This window comes from Vanacampus margaritifer, chromosome 6 (genome assembly GCF_051991255.1).
Source record: "Vanacampus margaritifer isolate UIUO_Vmar chromosome 6, RoL_Vmar_1.0, whole genome shotgun sequence".
In the NCBI taxonomy this organism is placed as follows: Eukaryota; Metazoa; Chordata; class Actinopteri; order Syngnathiformes; family Syngnathidae; genus Vanacampus; species Vanacampus margaritifer.
The window spans coordinates 23078427-23106411 of record NC_135437.1 but is presented as its reverse complement, the minus strand read 5'-3'; the positions used below and the strand labels follow the sequence as shown (position 1 = coordinate 23106411).

At 40.0% G+C, this 27985-nt stretch overlaps 1 protein-coding gene across 4 annotated transcripts; it reads left to right on the top strand.

The window, feature by feature from the left end:
* The first annotated feature begins 57 nt into the window (after positions 1–57).
* zc3h18 (zinc finger CCCH-type containing 18) lies at positions 58–27179 on the top strand. Of its 4 annotated transcripts, none has more exons than XM_077568132.1 (20): positions 58–273; positions 1348–2333; positions 4204–4288; positions 6361–6509; positions 7572–7667; positions 8754–8896; positions 10842–10871; positions 11518–11632; positions 12453–12718; positions 16295–16477; positions 16687–16812; positions 18428–18520; positions 18920–19231; positions 20283–20399; positions 20722–20730; positions 20911–21119; positions 21202–21464; positions 24819–24918; positions 25392–25485; positions 26110–27179. In XM_077568132.1, exons 2-20 carry the CDS (start codon positions 1362–1364, stop codon positions 26312–26314), a joined length of 3567 nt encoding a protein of 1188 aa, XP_077424258.1. In that variant the 5' UTR covers positions 58–273; positions 1348–1361; the 3' UTR covers positions 26315–27179. The 4 variants fall into 4 exon arrangements, with proteins under 4 accessions (XP_077424258.1, XP_077424256.1, XP_077424259.1 ...); XM_077568130.1 differs by having other exon boundaries at positions 59–273; positions 24816–24918; XM_077568131.1 differs by lacking the exon at positions 58–273 and adding an exon at positions 288–630 and having other exon boundaries at positions 24816–24918.
* Positions 27180–27985: the final 806 nt, after the last annotated feature.

The following is a 27985-nucleotide window of genomic DNA, read 5'->3' as shown; positions in this document are numbered from 1 at the left end:
TTCTTGACACAGACCTGCCTGGCGCCTGCTACCTTAGCCCCTCCCTTAACCGCAGGGTCTTCCTGGCGCGGCGTTTTTGCGTTCCCTCGTCGTGTCTTTATGACGTCAGCTAACGGCTACCCTCGCTCTGTCGAGTAGGATGTTTTATTTTCTCCATATTATCGCTTAAATTATATCGTATATGAGTAATTATAGACATCAAACACCAGTATCAGTGCGGGAGGATAGTTCTTAACGCAACAGTGACGCGTTGAAGGAGTTCCGACCGGCAAGGTGAATTACAGCGAGGGTTTGTTAATAGTTAGCATAGTGGCGTTACGCTTCTAGCTTACCACCGGGACAGGCGCTCATTGTTCGTGAATTGCTGGTAAATTTACTAGTGTACCTGTATCTTTATTATGGACGTAACTTCAAAACTGAGAGCGAACCAGTTCCTTCGATAATTTGCCGACGATAGTTGGTTGTCGTTGTTCGATGGTTAGCCTGTTAACTAGGCTCCCTCGCCTTATGGGCCTTGTTACCGACTAGCACGACCGGGCCATTAGCATGCTTTTCAAGTCAATGACCCTGTAGTGAATTCTGTAGTGTTTACATACCGGTCTGGGGACTGTTCTAATACTTCACGCTCTAGTAAGTGACACTATTGTCTATACGTTTGATTTCTCATACTACAGACCCAAACTAGCTGTTTGGTTAGTTTGCTAATGCTAAGAGGAGTTTTTTTTCTTGAAACTTCAGATGCGTCTTTCGATAACAAGTGCACATTTCCATTGAACTAAAACAAAGTACTGTATTGACTCATGTTCGAATTATGTCTTCCTTATTCATTTAAGACTGATAGCTGAACTGTCTGTGTGTGCCACACTTCATTATAATTTGGCTATCTGCTTCATTTTAAGTTTCATTAGAGACAATAAATCATCAAAATTGCCAGGAGATTTGAACAAACAGAAAATCCACTGATTGTCACACCCACCTAAGTGGGGCGAAATTCGTTCTCCACATCTGACCCGTCCGTCCCCTGAGGGAGTGGTGAGCAGCAGCAGGGGCCGCGCTCGGGAATTATTTTGTGATCTAACCCCCCCAATTCCAATCCTTAACGCTGGGTGTCAAGCAGGGAGGCAAATCGGCCCCATTTTTATAGTCTTTGGTATGACCTAGCCGGGGATAATGTTAGCCTGGTCACTTAAAATGTGGGTGTGCTAAGAAATACAGATTTATTGATTCATATTTTGATTCATTTATTCTTATTTAATATAGCTGCATACTATTACTTTGTCTTCATTTAGCCTTTTGAAGTTATGTTACCTTAATTGTGCTTTTATTTTATGTATTTTTTGCCTACAGTAAAATATTCTCAAATGGATACGCCTGAAAGCCCTACTGGGTCATTGCCGTCGTCTCTTGTGGAGGAAAAGGACCTTTCTGACAGTGAACTGCTGGATTCTCCTGATGATGAGGAGGATAGGGCCATCTCAGACAGTGAGCTACTCTTTGAAGAGAATGGTGAACTTGCGGAGGAGGATGAAGAAGAGGATAGAGTTGAAATCGGACGTGGAGGTCTGGCATCACAGGCGGTGGTAGGAGAAGAGGATGAGGTTGTAGCTGACTTTGTTTCTGAGCCAGAGGACGAGGAACCTGTAGAAGAAACTGGTGGTCTAGGACAAGAGAATGAGTCCATATTGCTGATGGAAGGGGATGATGATGATGATTATGAAGATGATGACGGAGATGGACAGCAGGGGGGTGAGTTGGATGAAGTAGAAGATTTAGATGATGAAATACTTGACCCTCAGTCCCCTGAATCAGAACCAGAACAAAGCAAGAAATTTGCCACTAAGAAAAACAAAGAAGATTTATCAGAAGAATATGGAGACTACAAAAGGGATGCAGCAGGCCTTGCCGCTGATGTGGAGGATGATGATGAGGAGGAGAACGAGGAGGAGGAGGGATTGAAGAGCATTGCAGAAGATCAGAATGATACTTTGCCTGCTCGAGGGGGGAGAGCTACTGTGTCAAGAGTGATTAAGGAAGACTCGCCGTCTGTTTCCAGGGAGCTTGATGAACATGAGCTGGATTACGATGAGGAGGTCCCAGAGGAGCCCAACATCCCAACACATGAGGATGAGGAAGAAGAGGATGCAAAACTGGCCTTGGATGAGAAAGTGAATGAAGACGTGACTGTAAAGAAGCGAGAGAAGAAACCAATCTTACCCCCGTCCCCCAAAAATGGGGAGTCCAGAAAGCCAGAAGACTCCAAAGGCCGCAGAGATTCCTTTAAAGACAAGAGGAAAGAAGAGGATGATGGAGAGATTGATGAAGGAGAGATTGATGTAAGTACAGGTAGACATGGTTTGGCTGATAATTGAATGGGGTTTGACTACATGTAGGCGGTAAAAGAGTAGACGGCGTATCGTAAATTGTCTGTTACAAATAGTAAATGCGTTTCACTCGCCTTGTTTACATGGAGCCATGTATACTGATTAGAATGAATCCGAACGGCCAAATGGAATGAAAATGCTCTATATAAACACCTCAATCGGGATGAAAAGGCTGAATCCGAATGGAGTTTCATTCGGAATCACACGGGTGGTATATTCCTGTCGTCAATCTGGACGAGCGTCATTTATACACTTTGTTAGGAATGGAGAGGCTGTGTGCGGCACCGCGCGTATGCTCTGTCTGGGCGTAAATGCATCATGACGTTGTTTCCACCCACTAAAATGGCGGCAGCTCCCCCGGAGCTTGTCTGCACGGGGAGAACTTGTTTTTAAGTAGGGGTGTGAATTGCCTGGTACCTGGCGATTCGATCTGTATCATGATTCATGGGTCATGATTCGATACGATACCGATTAATCCTGATACAAATCTATAGGTAGATTATTGCAATTTTTTTAACTAAAATTTAGAAAATACTAATCAGTAAACTTGTACATGTACACTGTAAAATTTGTATGAAAATGTGCTTCAGGCTTATAATTGTGAGCCACTGTATTTAACAAATGGGTTGCAATCTGTTTCATGTTTGAACAGCATTGAAATCAAATATTAAGGCTTAATGTTCCACTAATATAACATTCTTCCATGCTTAAAGTGTGAACCCTAACCCTAAGTAAGACGTTTTGTTAAATATTTCCATCAAAAATTGATGATTAAACATCAATTTGGCTGCATATTGAATCGATACAGCAATTGCCCGCTGTAATATCGCGATATATTGCCGAATCGAATTTAATTTATTTTTAACACCCCTATTTTTAAGTACTTGAAACGTTTTTTTTTTTTTTTTAATCAAGATGTACCTATATTAAAAATAGTGATACACCGAATATTTGGCCACTGAAAAAGTTCGGCCGAAAATGAGAAAAATTCGGCAAAAATGAGAAAAATTCGGCTGAAATAAAATTTGGGCCGAAAAAATATTGCCGAAATAGGATGTTGTGGTAACGCAAGCAAAAAAAATGCTGCAAGGAAGCGTATGTATGAATTAATTAATTAATTATGACTCTATTTATCATAGAATAACAAACGCAATGACATGACACTGCACTGTGTGCTTAGTGTATGCTTGTGGTTATTCTCATTCATCCACTTCATTTATTTCTCAATCATTACTATAGTAATATGTGTTGAAAATGTGGAGTGGATTGTAGCTAATGATCTGAGTGATATTTAACATTGTTTTTTATCTTGATTAAAAAAATTTTTTTTTAAATAAATACAAATATTATTGTTTTCGGCCAAGCATTTCTCATTTTCGGTTATCGGTTTCGGCCCAAAAAATTCATTCCGGTGCATCCCTAATTAAAAGTGTTAACTCTATCACAACTTCTGTAAATGATGAATAAACTCCATCTTGATAAATGACCTGATCAATGTCCGTGCCTCTCACGGCTGCCGCGGTACTGACCCGATTAAAGAAGGGTAACATATAAATGGCAGATCGGAATGGATCACGTCACATGTAAACAAGTGACCAGAGATTTTCATTCGGAATGACTAAAAAGCCTCCATGTAAACCCGGCTACTGTTACATGGGGGCTCTAGTTGGCAGTGTTTGCGGAACGGCCTAGTACATACTTTGAAAGAGATGTTAGGTCAAATCAACATTAGAGATTAAAACTTTTTTTTCCAGTATTTAAAAGCTTGGGAATCATAATGTTCTGTCAAGTGTAAAAATTCATTTTTGTGTTTCATTCACAGGATGATGATTTGGAGGAGGGTGAGGTAAAAGATCCATCAGATAGGAAGATCAGACCACGTCCTATCTGCAGGTTCTTCATCAAAGGTGGGAAATTTTAAAAACACACCTCTCTTTAGCTTCCTTTGTACAGAGAACCTGTAAAATTGCTGAACATCGTAAATTAAATGGTATGCCCTCACTATAGCAGAGCTGTATCAGTTTAGGCACCTCTACTGTATATACGTAACCCTCCACAGCACAGAATATTTGGGTCAAATGTAAGAAATTGAGATAAATACATTTTCTGAAAGGGAATTAAAAATGCTTATGTATGATGTATAGGTTGTGGAAATCGGGTGAAGGTAATTCCAGATTTTTAAATTGGCCTAAGTATTTAGAGAAAATTGATCAAAGTTGGCGGCACCTCAGCAGAAACTTGTATAAAATTAATACTATAGATGGATCATGGCCGAGTACGATACGAGGTATCGGTATTTGGCCAATACCCGGCTTTATTTCAAATTATCGGTACTCGTAAGAATGTGATTACTTAGTCAAAAGGTTCACAGAAAGACACTGGTTATGGGCAAGCCTGAATTTGTTGATGTGGCAATTGAGACCGACGAGACAGTGTAATGACTAGGTTTGGGTTTAAAAAAATCGAATAATCAATTTAAAATAGATTTTCCTTTTTGAGCCTGCTAGCGATTCATAAAACCATGAATCGATTATTTTAATATCTTTTTCCCATAAATTTACAAGAAAATTTAATTTTAAAGGCAATTTTTTTTGTATCTTACTCTTTTCTTGAAATTTACTGTTCACATGAATTTAAAAGGTTTTTTTTTTTACATTTATGAGAGACCTGACTTATTGTACTTTAAAACAATTCAGAATCTTTTTAATTTAGTTACAATTATTGAATTAGAATTATGAAAATAGGTTAGGTTTTTGGGAGGATCATCTAGACAGGAAAGCAAGCAGATATTTAAGAAGACTTGTTTTGCCATAATTAATAAATATTGGATTGAATTGGGGACGCGGGGGGTGATCACAATCGAATCAATTGAGGAAATTAGAATCGATACCCAGCCTTAGTAATGACAGAGGATGACAAAAACATTTTTTTTAAATAACAAATATTGTTTGATCAGAGTTGAGATTTATTCAGAAGCTTTTCAGTCAACTTGGGCCTCAGCACAATACATTTGGGGATGGCTGAGAAAGTGTTTGATTGGAAACATGCCAGAAACTAGGCAAAAATGTAAATCTGTTTTCCGTGCAGTCAAAGATATTGATGACCATTAATGTCTTGTTTTACTAAGATAATTTGTTTGATATCATAGGGTGGCTAAGGAAATTAAAGGTAGTTGCATTTGAAAGGCTGAAATTAGAGGAGTTAGACTGAAATAGTTTAATATTTTTTTACTTACTTTCCATTTTGTGTGCAACAAGGCTGCCAAACAAACAATGTTTTGCTGTTTTTATTTGTGTTCAGTGTTGGTATTATGCATTGAATCATCTGGCGATCAATGCTTATTGGCAGTTTTGATTATTTGCTCACTAGACAGAGAGAATGTGAGAATATAAGAATACGAATGTAAGAGAATTTGTGCATATAAATTGGCTTACACCTGAGCAATTTGTCCTCCCCACTTTTGAAATGACTATGCCTTTGACTTGACTTGATGCATTTGACAAAATTACATTCAGTATTTTACCAGCCTGTATTTTGTAAAGTAATACAGCAGGGGGTGCCCTTGCAAATGAATATGTTTAGATGTAGAAAATGAAGTTCCAGCTGCAGTTGAATATCACAAAGGGAAGTACAATTAGTGTAGAGACCAGTCTCATAGCTCTACAAACCAACACTCCCCTCTTAAGTATATGTTGGGGTAACATGGCAAAAACTGCTTTTAGTTCTACAACCTTATTACAAAATGATCCATCATTTCGTTATTTTCCAATTAGTTTATATTTGTCACTTTCTTTCCAGGCACTAAATGATTTTAATATAGTATATATCCCCACGCCTGATACATGCGGCTTACTGATTGATAATGTCAATGTTTTGAAGTACAAAGAGCTCATTATTGGATCTGAATTTATTGCCAAAGATAACAAACTTTAATGTGGTCAATTTTCATGAACTTTAAAGAGCTATTTTGTTTCACCAGGGAATTGTACTTGGGGTATGAATTGTCGGTTTATCCACCCCGGTGTCAATGACAAAGGTAACTATTCCCTCATCGTTAAGCCAGACCTCTTCTCACCTAATGGCGCACAACCTGGAGGACCCCTGCCACTTATACCCAACAACTCCTGGGTAAGTCTCTCTCTCTCTTGTTAAAGTGGCTATTTGTGTAATTTGTAATTGTATGCAGGGGGAAGAAGAAAGTTGACAATAGTATCACATAACCAAAATTATTACAATATTTCATTACAATTAGTCACATTGGAGTAGTTAGATCAGTCCAAAAAAATGCATCATGAAGAAGAAAAAAAACATTAAGTCGCATTTTTGGGGGAATTTTATTTTACAAAAACTGTGACCAAAAACAGTACAGCTCAGACAAACACCCCAAATCCCCGTGCCCCAATCCTGGGTGTGTTCAGAAATATGCTCCAAGCGCGAACTACCTCACTCCAACTCAATTCAAATGTGCTGTTTGGTTATTCACATTGCTCTATAAAAGGAATGCTGAAGCCAAGTGTGTCAGGTAGTACAGAATAGATGAAAGCGGTTTAAGCACGAGCTGCTTATGTATCTTAGAGGAGAGTTCCAGAGGGTGGGGAGCAGTTATGAAGAAGGCTCTGTCACCCCAGGTCCGGTCTTTGGTTCTGGGTTGGCAGCAGAGGCTACGATAACAGGTGTGGCTATGGAGCAGGTTGGAGAGGTAGCAGGGAGCCTGGTTGTGGAAGACTTTACGAGTGAGGAGGAGGAATTTGAAATGGATACGTTGCGGTGTAGGGAGCAATTGACAGTCTCAAATTCCCTGGCCCCTTGAGCCAAACTTGACTGACTGTCAATCACAAATTTCACACGGCTGCAGTTAGGTTTGTGATTTGATGAGAGAGCTTGTACACACACAGCAACCCTCTTTGTTGGCTGAGCAGACAACTATTTTGATGGGATGGTTTTGGCAGGGTTGCAGCTGACGGTAACCATTCGTCGTCTCAATTAAATAGACACTGAAGTACAGCAAATAACCACGAGATGGATAAAAATGGGTGGATTTTGTCGCTTAATTCATATTCCGCAAACACCATATTTATCACAATACCCTGTGTAGAATAGTGGGGGTGTATAGAACATACTATTGTAAATAGTCGCTTGACTTCACCTTCACAGTATAATCACTAATAAGCCTAATTTGTTGTCTTTTAGGCTGCACCTGCAGTAGAGGAGCTCCCTCCTCCTCCACCTCCAGTCGAGCCTCCTGTGGAAAGTGCGTGGGAGAGGGGCCTCAGGCATGCCAAAGAGGTAACCTTCACTCGACGTGTCCAAACCGGATACATCGCATATGTGGCACTGGTTTTGAAGAGCAGTGCCAATGTTGCATTATTTGTGATGTGAACTGAGGTTGGCACTGAATTAACAGATGAACACTTTTTAAAATGATTACATATACCATAGAAAAGATAGGTGGTAGAGTATCGATACTGGTAATTCTCAACTGGCCTGGAGAACAACATGATGTAAACTCATTAATTCATGATCATCATGCCAAACAATAGTGACTACACAGAGTTTTCATTAGTTTAATATCTAGCTGAAGCTGTGGATTTTCTGTGCTGCAACTACAGTAGAACCTTGAGTTACTAATAAAAAAAAAATTGCTCTATTTATGAGCAATTTCCGACATACGAATGCTCTTTGCATGGACGAGCGGATAAATCTGTTGTTTTTTTTTGTTTTGCTTAATCATTATTAGCAACATTCATAACGCATTGCTGCTACCCCAACGTGGCGCAAGGTGGAAAGCCGTTGCATATGCAGGCTTAAATTCCATCTCTGCATCTTTAATCATCCAATCACAAATCTAATTGACCTTTTAACAAACCACGGCCAAAGTTTGTCAAGCTTGTATCCACTCTTAAGTTTCAAGCTGGGGATCTCCAACAAGCAAAATAGTGAAGCGATGTGCCCCTAAATTGTGTAACTTAAACATGATTAAGCCAATGACTGGTTAATGTCTGTATAATCACATTTAAAATAACCGTCCGCGCATGTTGTCACCACAAGGAAGTTCCACCTGCGTAGAATACATTCACCCAATGAAAGATGCCAGCATAACCGCATTTTACAAATAAATGTGAAAGTAGTTACCGTGCTGACACGTTGAACTTTTGCCAAACAAGCAATTAAAGAGCTAAACAGCCAGAATTGGTCATAGGAAAAGGAACATTTATATATAAAAAAAAAAAGTATCAAAAGAAATTTGTAGCTACTTAATTTTTAAAATCACAATGTGACATTCCACTTAATATTATTGGAACAGAATAATACTGTTATGTGAGTATTATCATGTTTTTAACAAGTTCTGGTTAATTTTTTGGTGTCCTGTAGATGTTGAAGAAGGCCACCATCCGAAAGGAACAAGAGCCAGACTTTGAGGAGAAACGTTTCAATGTAACTATTGGAGAAGATGAGAGAGAATTTGACAAGGAGAATGACTTCTTCAGGGAACGCAGCTACCGCATAATCCGAGAGTAAGCTATACCTGCATTTACTGCACTGATTCTTTATTTGAAATGGCTAATTTTAACTCTTTTACTGCCACACGTTATCAATAAAACAACCCCGACAGTGCCAGACAATTTTTGAGCATTTTAACTCACATTTCAAGCCAAACAAAATATTGTGTACTTGTGTAAGATGGCGTTTCATTGTTTTTTTTTGTTTGTTTTGTTTTTTTAAGTATGTGTCTACCTTATTCCGTTCTTTATTAATCACCATTTGAAAATAGATCATTTGAGTGACAATAAGCGAAAATTTAAAAGATAAGGAGAAAATGAGCTTTTTGTGAAAAGAAACTTTTTCTGCACAACAGTGACTTTGACACGAATATTTTTTGTTTAGTGACACTTTGTGAATTAGATTTAATGTGACACAGGCTTTGATCATTCATGTCATCCTTGAAAACGTTCTATTTCCTTTCTATTTCATTGTTCACTGCAATTGCATACACTGGCAGAACATTGAAAAGAAAAAACAATGCTGCCATCTGCTGGCCATAGTTAGTGGCTGTTTTGTGATTTTTTACACCCATTCACAAAAGGAGCGCTGCACAAGACGTTGCACTGCCCATTGAGGAAAAAAACGTCATGTAAAGTTTTTGGGGGCATTCATTTGGATTTTAGTAAACGTCATTAAACGTTTTTGGCGGTAAAAGACTTCAATGTTCCACCAATTAAAAATGTTCAGCGGGATATTCAGAGATGGGGACCAAGTCGACTGTGAACACTTGCTGTTTTATGATTTCACTTAGGGGGAAAATACATTTGTCACTGTTCTTAGGAGTTAGAGAGACTCGTGACTTATCCCCGCACTCTATTTGATGTAATGTGAGGACTCCTAGCCATGGGAACTGTGCCAGCCTGGATCGCGTTTTGAGGCTGCCATACAATATGCTGCTTGTATCACTTTTTTTATTTTAATCCACAAAAAGATTATGGCGATCAAATGCACATTGCTGCAAAAAAAAAATGATGTGGGAGAGAATCATGAGAAAATTATTATTAATCATGAGGATATATTGTAAGGTGAGGCTCGATCCCATTTACTTCAATGGACTGGCGTGTGTGCACCATTTGCATACATCCCCTACCAATACACCCATGTGGGGCCTATGTGGTCTGGATATGGTCTAGTGAATGGACCCCAGTTAATTTTGGCCAGTGATGGTGGCTGCAAATGGGCAAGCCCAGATGGGCTCAAGGTGGGCCTTGTATGGGCCCTAGCTGAAACCCACATGGGCAACCCAGCTTTCTCCCATCTGGGGCCCACTCTAGCTGGGCTGATTATGTTGTTCCTGATTGTACCCATAAGGGCTCGTTTCACACCCATGCCCCACAGTTATTTTGTTATAAGTTTTAACAAGGAGACCCGCAATCCAATCCAATACAATAACCTTTTTTGAATGCCAACAAACAACAAATGGTCAGTGTTTCCTCACTGTCAAACATAATTATTCATTTTCCACCTCAAATGAGCCTGGAGCCTGAAGTCCTTGTTGAGTTGGCAAAATGTTGCTAGTCAGCAGACTTCTTTTATTTGGCTTAAAGAGGAGGGGTTTTCCAATATATTTTCGAAATAATGTGCAGCACTTTCGTCTCTGTTTGAATATTAAACTTGTCGTGCTATCGCACTTGACCTGGCTTCCTTAGGACTTTCGGTTGATGTTAAGATTTGAGACTTATTTGATTTGCATGTGTGACTTGGGGATGATAATACAGTATTACAAAGCTCACGGTTCTGAATTGGCTTGTGTAAATGATTTTGGTGATTAAATGGCACTTAATACTGTTGAAATTTAATGACACGTATCTCCAATTACTCAACTTTTTTTCTTAAAGTTATTTTTTGTTGTTTTAAACAACATAAGACAATAGAAGTGAATCAGTTTCCTCATTAACATTTGATTTGCTCTTTCAGAGACATAGACATCAGAGAGCCAATATATGGGTAAGTATATCTATTCTTTTTTGAAGGCTTGTTTTATCATCCCAGTTGGTAGTTATTTAAAGAGGAAGCCAACCCCCCCCCCCCCCCAAAAAAAATTCTTGACAACAATATGTTCTATGCAGCCCCACTAGTCTAAATATGGTATTCTGGTTAATATTGCATTAGTAGAATATGAGTTGAGCAGCAAAATCCAGCAGTTTTTATCTATTTCAGAAGGCGGCCATTTTGCCACTTGCGTCGAGTGAAAATGACATCACAGTTGCTCAGATCTCATGTAAGAACCAATCTCAGCTCGGCTTCAGAAAACAGGTGAGCTGTGATTGGTCGTTGCCTGAGCAACTATGAACTGTTGTGATTTTCACTCAACAGCAAGTGGCAAAATGGCAGCCTACTAAGATGGATGAAAATGGCTGGATTTTGCTGCATAACTCATATTCCACAAATGTAAAAATAATCAAAATGTCATGTTTAGACTAGTGAGGTCACATATAACATATTATTGTCAATGACATGTTTAAGGTTGACTTCACCTTTAATTGTTGCATAAGGCAACACAAGTTCCAGGGGTAATCAGTAAACCTTTAATGCAAATATAAATGTACAGTATTTTTGTTGAATACATTAAATTACTTTTGCGTGTTTGCAGTGATCCATATGCTGATCCATACTATGACTATGAAATGGAGGCCCTATGGCGAGGTGGGCAGTATGAAAACTTCAGAGTGCAGTATACAGAAGCTCCTCTTCCTTACCACTATAGTGTAAGTATACCCCACTTAAGCAATAATTTACAGTATACAGGGTTTTCATCTGATTTGTGCTCACATAGTTTGGCAGACTTTTTTTCTTTTTCTTTTTTTTTTTACTTGGTCACTTATTTCATGTTACGCCATTCATTTATTTTATGAAAGGTTCCATTTACCATGAATATCTGTCAAGGAACTTTTGCATTACAGCAATTGTATAACACATTGCCCGTGCGCATGCATGACTAGTTAGTGTCAGGCCCTGGCCCAACTCTTCCAAGCATTCCACATGAAGGAAAGTGTACCAAACCTCAGAAATTGGATAAGTTGCAGTAAAGTGTCGTATCATTAAGTGATGCTGTTCGTAAACAAGTTGAAGGATGGATGTTTGCAATGCAATGTGAGTTCATGTTAGAGAAGGCCAGGAGAGGCAAGGTTAATCGCACAAGTGTGTTACTACAGCACTCGGACAGTATGAGTGAGCCCGACAAGAAAGTTGCTTTACAGTGATTTTATTTTCCTAGCATGCGCATTCACACACATCAGACTTTTTAGAGGAAGGCGGGTGCAGGTAACCAGAGAGAATGTTCACAAGCAAAGGGGGAGGACATGTTAAGCCACACAGAACCAGAACAAAACTCCTTCTTGGTCTACATAATGTGGCACAGTTGTGTAATCTTGACTAGATAAACATTCAAAATTGACCCTTAAAAGAATATGTTTTTGTCCCAGCAAGACTGCAGATCAGGTCAATCCCACATTGATGTAATCCTGTGGCTTGTTCTTAAAAATGATTTTAAAAATGTATATCGTAATGATTTTGTCACCATTCCAGGAGCGTGAAAGGGAGCGGGACCCACGGGAGAGGCACAGAGATCGAGAGCGGGAGCGAGATCATCGTGAGAGGGAGCGCCGGCAGAGGGAACGAGAACGGGAGAGAGAGCGTGAGAAGGAGCGAATGAGGAGGAAAGAGGAGTGGGAGAAGGACAGGATAAAGCGAGATGAGAAGGAGAGACCAAAGATGCGTCCTCCTCGAGACATGCGGGAGAAGAAAGATGATAACAAACTGAAACCACAGTCTCCTTTGATTCTGCCACCCAAGTAAGTAAGACTTCATTGTGATCAGTCTCTTTCCACTTTGGAATCAAGGAAGCAGAGATGGGGACTTGAGTAATTGTGACTTGAAGTTGAACTGGAGTTGATTTGAGTCTCTGTTTTGATCAATTTTGACTGAGCATGACAAAAACTAAAAGGCCTGAGACTTGACTTGGGAGGGAAATAATTAGGACATAACTTGAGACTGATGACTTAGTGTTTATTAATTTTTGGTTTAGTCATAAATGATGATCTAAATGGTGAGAATGATATGATGATAATTCTAAAATATTAAATCAAATAGTTAAGGAAGTAGTTCTCAAACTTTGTACTAACAAACTGTTTGAATCGGAAAGTTGGTTATGATTTTAGAGACACCAAGGCATAGGAAAATCTTTGAAGGAAATGAACATTTACAGTACTGACAAGTTTATTCTCGATTCTTATGGATGTAAAATGACAAACGCATTTCATCATACCCGTCGAACTGAGCCACACCATATAAAATCCAGTCGTAATCCCATTGAATTGAACCAAATCAAATTGTTCCACTTTAAAATTGAACCATCCTTGAATAAAATCGCACTCCATGTATTGAGATATGTGGCAAGTTGACATTCATTGGAGAGATAACCACCCCTACTTTTTACACAAGTACATTCACGTCATATATCTGGTTAGGAAGTGCGTGGTGTTATGTGACCCCCAAGTAGCATTGAAAATTGTGGCTCTCCAGCATTTAAATTGCCCATTCCTGTCCTATATAGTATAGTAGAGCTCACATTATTAATTGCCTGTTAGTTAAAAAATACCGTACAAATGAACCTTGATAAATATTTGCCAGTTAAATGGCAATCACATATTTTTTGGGTGGAGTGTGTGTGTGTGTGTGTGGGGGGGGGGGGGGGGGGTCGCAATTAGATTCTCCAAAATCGTTTAGCCCTACTCAAAATAAAAATTACCTTTTTTTTTAAGTTTGTGTTTTTGTTATTTGGATTGAAAAGTGCATTATTTTGAATATTACAGTATTATCGCATGTGGCTGGACTGACCTGAATAAATGGACCTTTGACTCATGGAACAAATTATGTGTGGCCCTTTGAGTCATAGTGTAAAAGTTGATAAATGACAGCTCTGCATTTTCACACAAAAGTGATGCAATGTTTGTTTAAGCCTTTATAGTAGACTTCCTCTTAGGTCCTCACTTTAGACAGGAATATGTTTTTCCTGAACCCTCATAAAGGAATTTCATTAACTTGACAATCTTTGCAAACATCATTTACTTAACATATTTGTTTATTTGCTTTATTTACCTTGTCATATCAACCTTGAGCAAATGAAATTCTTTATCAAATGGACAGGTACTAAAAATAGCTTGAGATTCTATTTTTAGTTCTAGTATCCTAGTGTGTTACGTCATCTGTTTGCTCTTGCATCACATTTGTGGAATCTACCACACGTCATTTATTTATTATGCGAAGACAATGTCAGCTAATCTGCACTCGATAATCAAGATAATTACCAACTGTCATGACAATCCTCATTTCAATTCTTCCTGGTTTAGTGTGGTGCTGCTAAGATTAATTGGATCAATTTGTAGAAATCAGCCAAAACAAGAAAAAACTTTGGTTTCACTTTAGTTACGATGGTCAAAAGGCACTTTTCCATTAGCTCTGTTCCACACAGACGGCCTTGCTCGGCCACGGATGTTCACCTTTCCATTAGAATTTTTTGGTGTCGAGATTAAAATGGAGCCGCTTTTCAGAACCATCTCGGAAGTGGTTCTGAAGCCGCGGCCACCTGCACCTGGGGCCGAGCTGTGCCATGACATGATTGGCCTCAAGTAGCTCCGCTTCACCCATTTTCTGACTTAAGACAAGCGAGACATGGTGTTGGCCATCACCAGTCTTGTCACCTAAGTCATAAAAATACAGTATATAGAATAAACACTGTATATATTGTAATCCTGAAATTATGGTAGCTGGCCGGCAGGTACCTGTGTCATGCAGTTTTAAGCCCAGAAATAGATTTCTCATCTATATTTGAAAGCTTCTATCAGGGATGTGATTTTTCCGCTAATTCGCGGAATTCCGCTTTTTTATCTCCCCCCCCCCCCCCCAAAAAAAAAGGCGATTTTTTTTTTTTTTTTTTTTTTTTTTTTTATATATAGTAGTAGTAGTTCATTGGGTATGCACATGACTCCGACAGATAACATCTTCTTCTATGACAAAGACATTTGTGGTATGCTCTAATATGAGTTACTTTTCATTTGGTCATGATACAATTATTTGTTCATGAAATTTGAACCCCTCAACATTATTTATGTGTTAACTTAGTAATCACATGAGTTAGATATGATGATATTCTCAGTGATAGTTTTTAAAAGCAAAGGCAGTCCAATGTTTCTGAATGTGACTGATTTTGAGTTGACTAAAACTGCCATTTTATATGGGATAGTTCAATATACATTGAAAATGTATGCTGTTGTTTTGTCTATTTCTTTGTCATGTGAGTGCATTGAAAGTACTTAAAAACACAGAAAACCCATGAGGCCCCCAGACCCCCGACTAAATTTTCAGATAATTTCACTTTGGTCAAATCACATCCCTGTTCTATGCATTTGATGAGCTTTACTGTGCAGTGTCGCCACATCATGCAACAGCAATTCATATTTTGATTCCCATAAATCAATTGTTTTCGAGACTTGCCACGGCAGAACACCACAGGCTTGCACATTTCAGTTGGTCCCGCCCTGCATTGGTTGGAATGGAAAGATAATGGCCGTGCCAGGCCACGCATGTGGTGTGGTGCCGTTTGGGGCTAATGGAAATGTAGCAAATTGAAACATTTGGGAAATTCCCAGTACATTTGAATTTCCTCCTTTAGATTCGGACTTTAACAAATTGAAATTTAACACTGGCTTTACTCAAACATAAACTCGTACATTTTAGAGATGGCATGATTGCCTTGTTAGTTGTTAGTAAATCATTTTGGTACTTAGCGCCATCACAGGGTGTACTAGTGTCCGATGGCATGAAAATCATTCAAATTTTTGACAAGATGTCTTTGTTCCTTTATTAGAATCCTCATACTTCCAAAATCATCCGTTTCAGGAGACCCCAAAAGCGCAACCATCAACATTGCTTTGTCAAAGCGAGCATACCATTTCTTCCACTTAAGATCAGTCAGTAATTTGTAAAAATAAGTGAACATCCATATGTGGACTGACAAATAGATTTGATAAAAAATTAACCAAATTTTAACAGGAGGTTTTGGCCTGACACCTGCGAGTGGGATGTCAGCTACTGGGTACTGATTGTTGGATGCCCGACACATTCCAATCAGTCCAGTCCAAACAAAACAACTTTTTTTTTTGTCACGGATGTCTTTCATTTCATTTAGCTGATCAGCAGACTTACCACCTTGTATTTCAACTTGTTTAATTGTCTTAAAAATAACTCATTCAGAAAATGTAATGGCAAAATCATCTTAATAGCCTGTAGCACTTTAAAGTAAGAAATTCTCAAAGCAGTCTTTTTTATAATAACCTTTTATACTCTTGATATTTCTTTCATCTTTTCAGCCGACCAATGGAGCCTCCCACAAAGAAAGAGCTTGTGCCATCAATGAGACAACCAGATGAGTGGAAGGACCCTTGGCGTCGGTCAAAATCCCCCAGAAGAAGATCTGGTTTGGGCTCCCCGCCCCGAGGTCGTCGGAGAAATCGTCATTCGGGTTCTTCTGTTTCTCCATCTAATTCTTCCCGGTATGAGCTCTTACAAGTTAGGATAGCCGTCACAATTATTGTTGAACTCGTGCTGTATAGCTTTTTTTCCTTTTCTTCAAAATTACAATCCACCAAATGATGTGTTACTTTTGCAACCTTCACAGTTTTAGGCTGTCTCCCTGTTACTTTCGGTTTGTGTTTATTTTTCTGTTGTTCCTCAACCATGACAATATTACACTGTGCTGCAGGTCTTCGTCTCACTCTTCGTCCTACACTGGCTCTGGGTCGTCCCGTTCCCGCAGCCGCTCCTCCTCATTCAGCTCCTATACCAGCCACTCCTCCCGTCACAGCTCATTTAGTGGGAGCCGCTCTAGGTTTGTTTTTCTCACTGCACCTTTTGAATTATTTTGTACATATTCCGATCATCTCAATTTAATGCAACTGCTCAAAAAGTACATAAAATTCACATTTTCAAAATAAAAATAAATCCCATTTGCTCAAATAGCCTTATCCAGTCATATTCTTTGCAAACTTTTTCCAGAGAGACAACCAAAGCAACTAAAGTTGAGCTTCATGAAAAAATTTGTTCTTTACTCATACGTACATACCAGGTAAACGTGCACTGCTGTATATTAAAACTGTAACCCGTTCCAGCTTTTTCCAGCTAAAAATCATTTTAAACTTAGGTTCATGTGATCTTATTCTGAACTAGAAATGATTATTTATGCCATCACATGAGCTTTCAAATTCATTCGCAACGATGCTGTATTTGGGCCATCTCCTATCAGTCCATAATTTCGCCGCTGGGCTTTCGTTTAGATTGCATATGTTCAGCAGCAACATCACTCCTATTCTGTCGCTCTTTATTCATTTTAGGGTTCAGAACAAAATTTAATTTACTGTAAGACTAAATTATTTTTGTTTTGTTTGATTGGTGGATTTTCTTGTATTAACTTTAAAAGGTTGTCTGTTTTTTTTGTATACCACTATTTACTGAACTGTGCCAATTCTTTAACTACAGTTTGTGAAGCACTTTGTGAGTCCTTTGTGTGAAAATTGCTCTGTAAATAAAATGTACTTATTTAGTTTTTGATGAAGTGGCAGTAAAAGCATGTTTATATTGGGAGACAAATCCCATCTTCAGACTAATAAAACACATCCATACAAGGTCTATTGTTTAAACTCCTTGGGCAATTTAGCATTTTTTATTTAAAACTAAATAAAGAATCAGTGTTGACCAAAATTGATATACTAATATAACTGATTTTCCATAAACTCTTGCCTTTCAAGGCGGCACAGTGGCTGACTGGTTAGGTTCATATCCTGGTGCTGATGACGTGAGAGCGAGTCCGGCTTCGGCCTTCCTGGGCACGGGGAGAACATGCAAAGGAGTTTGCATGTTCTCCCCGTGCCTGCCTGGGTTTTCTCCGAGTGCTCTGGTTTCCTCCCACATTCCAAAAACATGCCTGGCAGGTTAATTGAACATCCTAAATTGTCCCTAGGTGTGGTTGTGAGTGCGGTTGGTTGTTTTGTCTCTGCAATTGGCTGACAGCCAGTTCAGGGTGTACCATGCCTATTGCCCGAAGCCAGCTGAGATGGGCTCCAGCACCCCGCGACCCTTGTGATGAATAAGTGGTTCAGAAAATGGATGGGCCTTGCCTTTCAGTCATTTCTATGGCAAACTAAACAGTATTACAAAATCCAAATAATGTGGGCTTTTGATTGCAAATTAGATGATTTGACACAATCAAAAATTTCAAAGTAATTAATGATACAAAAACCAGTGTGCACAGAAAAAGTCAACCACAGGTGAGCCATCAAAATTATGAATTTCTTCTTTTCCCTGAGAAATGGATAACATACTTTATAAAGGGTTCCTCTGATTTATTTTGAGCACTGTACATAAAAACACAAATTTGTTAGAGTAATAAATACAAATGCGTGTAGTGTATACTACATTAAACTTTTTTAAACTATTTATTGATCCAGGTCAAGATCATTCTCCACGTCTCCCTCACCAGCTCCAGCAGCACCGAGGAATGCCAAAAATAAACCAGAACTTCCTCCAGTGCCTGCTAAAGGGTAAATCAAAGTGTTTTTTGTTTTTTTAAGCTCTAAGGATTGATTGATGTCATGGAATGTTTCAGGTCAGGCATCAAAGTTATGCTTATTCAGCTAAACCGTGTCACAAATGTTAGTCCAAATAAACTTTGCACAGTCAGTTTTGATGCAGTTGTTTATAAAACAGGGTTACAGTTTTTTTTTAAATAATGAAAATGTGAAAATAACACTATTTTTTTTTTTTTAATGCTAGCTGTCATTTATTTTGTGTTGATCATTTTTTGGGGTTGATCAGGGGCAGATATAAGCTTTTTGTCCCCATTTCTTTTTTTTAAAGAAAGAAATACACATTTTGAATTAAATTTAAATGAACTGATAATTAATGTATTTATGTGTTGTCCTTTCCCCCCTTCTCCATAGCGTCCCATTAAAGCAGGGTGCTGCACCCGCTCCACGGAGGGATAAGCCTCCCATGAAGAAAGCTCAGACTCCACCACCCCCAAGTGGACCAATGAGCAGGCCTTTCAAATCCTTGCCTGAGGGTGGAAAGCCTTCCTCTAATCCTCGGGAAACCGGAGGCATAGTTGTTGGGCCCAGTGGTGATGGTAGTGCTGGTAGTGCTCCTGGTGGTGGTGGCGTAATGGTTAGACAGCTACCTTCCCGGGAACCTGGGAAGCCACTCAACCAGAGGGAAGGAAGGCAGAAAGAACGGCAACAGCATCCTCCTCGGAGGTAGGCAGTGATTTCATGAAAAAAAAAAAAAAGAGTGTAGATTTAGTGTCTTGCGCGCAGGTCTGTCAGCAACCTGAAGGGGGGAAAAAAAGAGTCTTCCTAATAGCAGTTGGAGGTTATTGATCAAACTTATCCTATCCCCAACAATGTTGTTATTTTAAATTTTTGGAACTTGCAAAAATTCTCTGTCCAGATATTTCTGAAATGATCGCCTGCATTGGTGGCTTAAGGGGGAGGTTAATTTCACGGAGAGACGCTCATGAGTGAGCTTGCTGATAGACAAACAAACATTAAATCCCTATAAGATATGTATTTAATGTTTGTCTTTGTGGGAAATTGAAAGAATCCTCTTCTTTATGACATGAAATTTGATCTACACCCACATGTTGGGCAACACATGAGAGAGTGTGTACAGGGGTACCTCAGTTTACAGCAATGTGGACATAGCCCTGCCGCAAACAGCAAAAATATCTGACTTATGGTTCTCCCCACTCACCCTAAAAGGTTAATTAATTGCCCATGGATGCCACAAGATAATTCAAAAGCACTACTTTTATATAGAAGCTCCTCCCTCTGTTCAACATAGTTCCATGGCACCAAAGCACTACTTTTATATGAGACTTTGGCACCCTTGAGGATTTCAGAAAAAAACACAAAACCAGCAGATGTGTGCCCAAAAATAAAAAATCTGTGAATATGCAAATGAATAAGCTTGAGGAAAGTGTGCACATTTACTGACATACGTTTCAAGATTACAAATGACGCACAAATAAGTCATTTGCAGTGGCATGAAAATACGACGTCACACGGCACAAGATGCCATGCTTAGTTGATCATTTGCTTGCTTGATTTTAGTAAGGCAACACATAAGACTTTGTGAATTGCAATGTAGTTACCAACTATTCATACAGTCAAAACAATTGTATTAATCAAAATATTTAATTATTTCTTCTTGTTGATACCTAATAATTGGTCATTAATGCTTTTTAAAGCATGCCTGTATATGCTATGTTGTCAGTTTTTTTCTTAACACTCACATCTCCTCTTTTAGGCGGACTGTAAGTGGGAGTGTTAGTGGAAGTGGCAGCAGTTACTCTGGTTCAAGCTCTCGGTCCAGATCCTCTTCAAACTCCCTGTCACGCTCACGATCCGGATCCAGAAAGTCCAAGTACGTCAACACTTGTCATCTCCCTTTCTGTAATTGTGGTAGTAGTAATTAGATGTTGGTGACTAGCCTTAAACGGTTACGTAATCCAACACCAACCACTTTCATTTATTCACACTTTAATCTCTTCATTTTGATGTAAGCACAATGAAAGTGTTTAACTAACCAATATAACCGAATCAAGTGCCAAAATCCACATTCCAAATATTTAGCATTTATTTGAGCAACCTTTTGACTGTTTTTTGTTAGTACTTTAAATTACCCCCAAACATTAATTGAGTAATATCTCTTATTTCCACATGCTTGATCTTGGAAACTCTTCCAGGAAGTCCAGGTACGTTTGTTATGATTTATATTGCGTGTGTGTGGCCGGTTCTGTTAAGCAACAATTGTAAACGTGCTGGCTTGTGTCAACATGCAGGCGTGCGTATTGTGCAGTGTGGGAATGTTCGTCCTTTATATGAACCTGATGCAATCTCTCGTCAAACTCTCTAATCGACTTGCCCTGCCGCAGGTCTTTGAGCGTCAGCAGCGTGTCGTCTGTATCTTCCGGTTCATCGGGCAGCAGTTCCGTGCGTAGTGCAGACTCCGATGACATGTATGCCGACCTGGCCAGCCCCGTGTCATCAGCCAGCACGCGCTCTCCTACGCCAGGGCACCCACGGAAAGAGCGAGCAGTCCCTTCTCGGGACCGACCTCCACAGAACAGAGACAAGAACAGGGGTCAGTTTGGATGGAACGCGTAGTGATGACAGTGCAGAATGAGCCTGTGCAAAAGTTTTACTCGTATGGTCCGTTATCATAGAGAGGCCGGTGAAGAAAGATGAACCTGTAAGGGAAGATCGCAGGAAGATGAACCCATCTGGCGGCCCACCCAGAGGAGGCAACCCCGCACCCAGACCAGTCCCCGGAAACAGAGGTGGTCATCCTGCACACCACCCTGCACACCACCCTGCACACCACCCCGCACACCACCCTGCACACCACCCTGCTGGGAATATGCCCCCACCAGGAAACTATGGAGGTCCCAGTTCCCATAAAGACATCAAACTCACGCTTCTAAACAAGGTAATTGTGCATCTATTTTAGTGCTGAACAATTAATTACATCCCAATCCACAGTGTAGTCCAGGCGTCTCACAATCGGGAGCTTGCGAGCGGCGTAGTTAGACTAGCTCGCAGACAGATTTTGAATCTTAAAATTTCCGTTGCTGAATGACATTGTCATTTACACGTCAAGGAAGCTGGAAACATAATCAACGTAACGCGCCACCTAAGCTAAGGCTAACTTCAAAATATAGTGTTCCAATTAATACATTGATAGCAATGCAATTAGCAGTAATCGCTACTTAATTACGCCGTCATTGTATGGTACAGCATAAATCTCCGACCTAAGTGGCTAGCAGCTAGCTCTTAGCATCAACAACGAGTGCCTGGCTGGTAGCTGTAAATGAGTTTGACAGCTGGTACCTGGCTTGCTTACTTTTATTTATTACTTATTTTTCCATATTCTGGACCAAGGCTACTTTGTAATTCACTCTCCATGTTTAAAGGAAGGGAATGTGCCTCAAATTGCACTTTGGGGTCTTTTCATTATTAAAAAAAAAGATAGAATAGAACTTTGTCTTCATTTATTTTACAAAAAACGTTTGCCCATTAAAGAAAAGAAAAAGCAAAACACATTAAACTCAAAACGTCAAACAATAGCCGTTTAGATTTTAGGAATACAATGTTTAAGCCATTAATACATTCTTATTTTTACACATGAACCATGTAGAAAATAAGAATGTTTCTGCCTCATATTGCACTTAAAAGTTGTGTTCTTAAATCCTAAACGGCCGTATTTGACATTGTGAGGTGATTGTTTTTAAATTTTTTCCCGAAACATGACCCGATCCATGACTCAAATCCGTCATCCGATCCGAACCGTGACTTTTGTGATCCGTTGCATCACTAGTAGCGTGCCTCCGTGGGGCAGGAACGAACGTTTATTTAATAGGCAATGGTTTTGAGGTGTTGCGCATGCATATTCAGCAACATTTCAGTATACTTATTTTAGTATACTTATATATAATTTTATATATATATATATAATTATATATATATTATATATATACACATAGTACTGCTCAAAAGTTTGTGAACCTCTTGAGCAATTTGAATTTTCCATTTGTTTCAACCTGATTTTGTTGTTCAATGAAATAACAGGTGTAATGTTGTTGTTTTTTAATCAGTTGTGTAGTCAAAACTAAATTAACTCTTTGACTGTCAGACGTTTTCAAAAACGGGATGTCGCCAGTGCCAGCCGATTTAAGCATTTTGACTGATCTTTCAAGGTCCACAGAAAATGTTGTGTTTGGACTATGGAAGCATACATACTACCAAATGAAAGATTGAACTCTCATCTTTCATCAGAAAAAAAAGTTTGTTTCTACCTTATTCCGTTCTTGAGTAATCAACTATAGAAAATGGTTAGTTTCACCGAAATGCTCTGTTTTGAAACAAAAAGCGGAGAAAAAGAGCTTTTTGTGAAACGATATTATTTCATGCACTCGAGTGAATTGTACACTTCTTTTTGTCCATGAATGATGCCACAAACACCTTAATAGTGCTTTACTTCTGTAAAACGCTATCACCAACAATGAAAAAGTTTATTTCCATTCAACAGTGTAACAATTTGACAAAACAATTTCGCAAACTATTTCCAAATGTGTGCAACAGTGGTACTATTTACAATTATGTGGATGTTTCAAATACAGTTTTTCTTTTTGTAACGCTCCCATGCGTGCAAGGAGACGCAGCAGGATTTGCACAACAGATTAGTTTCACTTGCGATGGCTCCTTTCGCGTGCAGACGTTACACTTTCTTGACGGCCTTTTTTTCCGGGGAATAGCAAGTAGCAGACTGTACCCACTACTCCGATGAATATGCATTGGACTCGGGGCACTCTTCGTCGTCCGATTGAACGTCCGCCTGAGCGTGCTCCGCGTTTTCCGGTGTTAGCATCGCTAGCCCGTGAACCTTTATGACGTCGTCATAGCCGCCGCGTCAACGCTTGCAACTTCAGCGTCAACCTCAGAGTCACCATCATCATCATCGCTGATGATCATCGTCGACATCAATGTGCTCTTTAGCGTTGGTCGATGCCTTTCATCTTTGAAAAAAATTCCCAAGTGTGAGCTGCTTGCAACCGGTCGCCATTGTTCGGTTCTTCAGCCATCTAGCTCCGCCTCACGTCTTCTACTGCCGCATCAATGCTGCCAACCTCGGAGTCACCATCATCATCATCGATGATGATCATCGTCGTCATCAATGTGCTCTTTAGCTTTGGTCGATGCCTTTCATCTTTGAAAAAAATTCCCAAGTGTGAGCTGCTTGCAACCGGTCGCCATTGTTCGGTTCTTCAGCCATCTAGCTCCGCCTCACGTCTTCTACTGCCGCGTCAATGCTTCCAACCTCGGAGTCACCATCATCATCATCGATGATGATCATCGTCGTCATCAATGTGCTCTTTAGCGTTGGTCGATGCTTTTCGTCTTTGAAAAAAACTGCTCAAGCATGAGCGGCTTGCAACCGGTTGCCATGTTTTCTTCCCTTCCCCAGCCATTGTCCCCTCTAGCTCCGCCTCACGTCTTCTACTGACGCCTAAACAATCTTGTCAAAAGAGAGTCATTGCTGCCATCTAGGGGCCAAAAATAGTCATTAGGCTAACTAGATCTGCTTGAAACTTTCACAGCAGCTGGCCAAGGCTTTCCTCCACCCGTTTCAAAAAAAAATTAAAAAAATTTAAATGGGTGGACGTCTTTTAACGTCTTTGGCGCTCCTCCATAGGTTTTTGCAGAACGTCATTTAACGTCTTTGGCAGTAAAAGAGTTAAAGGCTTTTTGGGGGGGGACACACCAACTTCATGGATGAACTTAGGGTAAACACTTATGTGCCCGTGGGCCACATCCAGCTCGCCAAGTCTCTTTAGCCTTTGACGTCAAAATAAAATGTCAAATATGCATTGCTTTTATTTTGATGTGCACGTGTGAACAGTGCAAGCAAACAAAAGCAGTGCTTTGTCTTCAGTGTTGCCGATATAAATCAACAAAAATATTGTCATTGTACACAGTGACTTCTCCGACCATTCACACAGCTTAAAATACATTACTGCTTTAGTCAAAACAAAAAGAATGCTTCACTCGTGTGTCCACTTTTAGTCGTTTATGGAACAGAGCATGCAGTCACACAAACCTGACTGACATTAACCTCTTAACATCACTCACTAGCCACGCACCTCGAAAAGGCCCCACATTAGTAAACTGAGTCAAGAGATGTGAGATTTTGTTGTTCTTGTTTTTAACACGTAATTTAATGTTGTGTACCCCCCCCCCCCCCCCCCCCACACACACACACACACACACACACCTTTCACAGCAGGGTGATAAAGGAAACCGAAAGCGCTATCTCCCCTCTGACAAAGACCGACTTCTTGGCTCCCCTCTCAGCAAGAGAATGGCCATGTCTCCTGCTGACAGAGGTGAGAAATATCCTCATGCACATTTCCCAAAACACCAAAATAACTGATGTGAATTGTACCACATTATTGCACTCTCACTTTTGGGTGCTACGAATAGTGGTGCAGTACTTGAAAGGGTAGAGGCAGAATCCCCAAAATGCTGAAATAGTTGTGGAGTTGATGCACATTATTTCTTACGGAAGATGATTAGGGCCATTGAAGAGAAAATAAAAAAGGTTGGCAGGGTTCTGACTTTATTCATTAGTCAGAATTCTGACTTGAAAGTGAGAATAATAGTAGTACTAATAAAGTCATAATTCTGACTTTAAAGTCGGAATTCTCACTTTAAAGTGAGAATCCTGCCAAACTTTTTTTTTTTCCTCTCTTCACCGGCCCTAATCCTCTTGTGTAATTTCTTCGATAACACTTGTGGTGTAAAAAAAAAAAAAGAAAAAAAGATGATGATCACTAATGGCCTCATCAACCTCTTTCAGCTCGTGATAGGAGGATACCTGGCCGACCACTCTCCCCTCGAATGGATCGACCCAGAGGCCAAGGACCCCGGCCAGTGCCCTCCCAGGGAGACAGGTTAGTGGAATTGTCCGATGATCATGTACAGCAAACAAGCGTGGGTGATTCATAATTACCCTTCTTATTTATTCACGCATGCACACACATACGCACAGACATTTGTCATCCTTACCAGCAGCTGCAGGAATGTTTGCTCTGGTCATAAATGTAAAATAAATACACAAATACAGTATGTACAATTCTGACGTAGTTTTCCTTTGTGAAATGGTTGCTTTGTAAACCCACCCAAAAAGTGGTGCCCAATGCTTAAAATGGTGGCGTCCATTTTGACTACGTCACATGACAACTATTTGCTGACATTGATTTCTTAAAAAACAGATCTGTCATACAAATCGTGCGAGATGTGCGGCAAATCCATTTAAGCAATAAATTTGAGTATATTTGTCAGGACATGACACCCTCCCCCACCGCCAAGCCCAAAATATTCTTGATATTCTTAATCTTGGGTATGGGAAAAGATATTGTTTTTAACCTGGATTTAAAAATGAAATGGATGGATGTCAATCAACCCCCAAAAAAGAAGAGTACTTTTGTCTTTGATGAGGTTGTAAAAATCATCCACCTGCTGATGTTCACTACACTACCATGAAGAATGTAATCATCTCTTCTCTCATTTTGTAGAAAACGTCCTCTGTCACCAGCCCCGAAATCATCCGGAAAAGGCCCCGGAGTGCAGTCTGGCAAGCCCACCGGCCCCGCCCCCGCTCCGGCTGCCGCTTCCACTAAACCCAGCAACACTCTGTCTCGTCGCGAGGAGCTGCTGAAACAACTCAAGGCGGTGGAAGACGCCATTGCTCGGAAAAGGGCGAAGATCCCCGGCAAATAAGCAAAGAGGCGCATTCCCCGTTCCTATTGGCTGGCTGTCCGGCAGTCCACGCCAGCGCGCAGCATGGAGAGCCCGGGACACTCGCAGGTCGGATCCATTCTCTCTTCTGCCTCCAGTGGACATGTACAAATGCTGTCTGGTTCTTGTGTACATTGTGTAAGTGAACGAGTGGCCTCCTCAAGAGAGTTTTGTCCTAGAGCATCTTTCACTCCCATAATGCCGTCTTTCTGCAAATAGTTGAAAAGCAGGAGGAAACACGGGCATGCTGGGATAGTTTCATTTGTCTACTGACCAACAGAAAGGGTCACTCTGAATTTTGAGGGGGGAGGGGGGGGTCCATTATTGGTGCGCCTGTTGACTAGCAGGATTCTATAGAATCTACTATTGCTGTTTTCTGGTCCCTTTTTTATTTTGTCCCATCACATCTTTTTTTCCCACCTCTTTTCTGTATAGAGTGCAAGTTCAATGTAGTAGGACAAGGAATCTACCAGGCTTCCCCCCTGCTTTGTTTAAAAAAAAAAAAAAAGAAGAAGAAAAAAAGCTATTTGTTGCGAGTCTCTAGCGTTTCCTAGAAGGTGAGAACTGCTCGTAGGCCCACCTTAAACCAAAGGTCTGTCAGAAGTTTTGTTGTGACATGTCTGTCACACCTTGTACCACACGACACAGCAATGGTGAGCGACGCCTTTTTAAAATTAACAAATAAATGAATTTTATTTTCCTCATAGCTCTTCTCAAAAGTTATAAACCAATGTTTTATTTGTGTCATATTTGTAGCTGGGGAGAGAGGTTGCAAATGGGACATTCGAGATGAGGTATGTCTTGCTTTTGTGACAAAAGCCTAAATAAACTATTTTGATAAAGAGCACCGTTGACTTTTTTTTTTTTTTTTTTGCCATGACCTTAAGAGCATGGGTCACCAACGTGCTGTCCGTAAGAAGTAGTTCACCCCCCCCCCCCCCCCCCCCCACCACCAAGTTATCATGCAAACAAGGAAATGTTGTTTGGAAGCCCTTTGCATTAATCAATACCCAAGAAGTAACTTTTGGTTTCAGAAAGATTGATGACAAAGTAAGGAATGCACGATTCCCAGTAAGTGATTAATTATTATGTACTGTATGCCTGGCTGAATCTTCTCAGTCATCCAGGTTATCACATTCTTGGGGCATGAATCCAACACAACTGGACTTTTCTGGTTGTCTTATAACATTTTTGCCTCATCCGGAAACGCTTCCTCAGTTCATGCACATAGTCTAGATAGGACAGCAAAAACGGATTACTAGTCAATGGCTGGCTTTTCTGGAAACCCCAACATGGAAGCCCCCTGTTGTCTCGAATGTTGATATCACAGTCCAAAAACGGCAACTTGGTGTCTTTGACGTCCTCACATGTTTTTTCATGTTTTCATCCACCGTGGTAAAGTTTTTGGTGAAGGCTTGCACTTCTTTGGCTTTTGACGTCAACCACGTCTGAACCAATGACTTGGAACTGCTCCCATTTATAAAGGTCTTCCATGTAAAGTTGGCCGCAATGAGGTTAATGGTGAACCCTTTATGTGCCCCTTAATAGTCTAAACACGGCATTCTGATATTGATATTTGTGGAATATGAATAAAGCAGCAACATTCACCTGTTTTTACCCATCTCAGGGGGCGGACATTTTGCCACTCGCTGT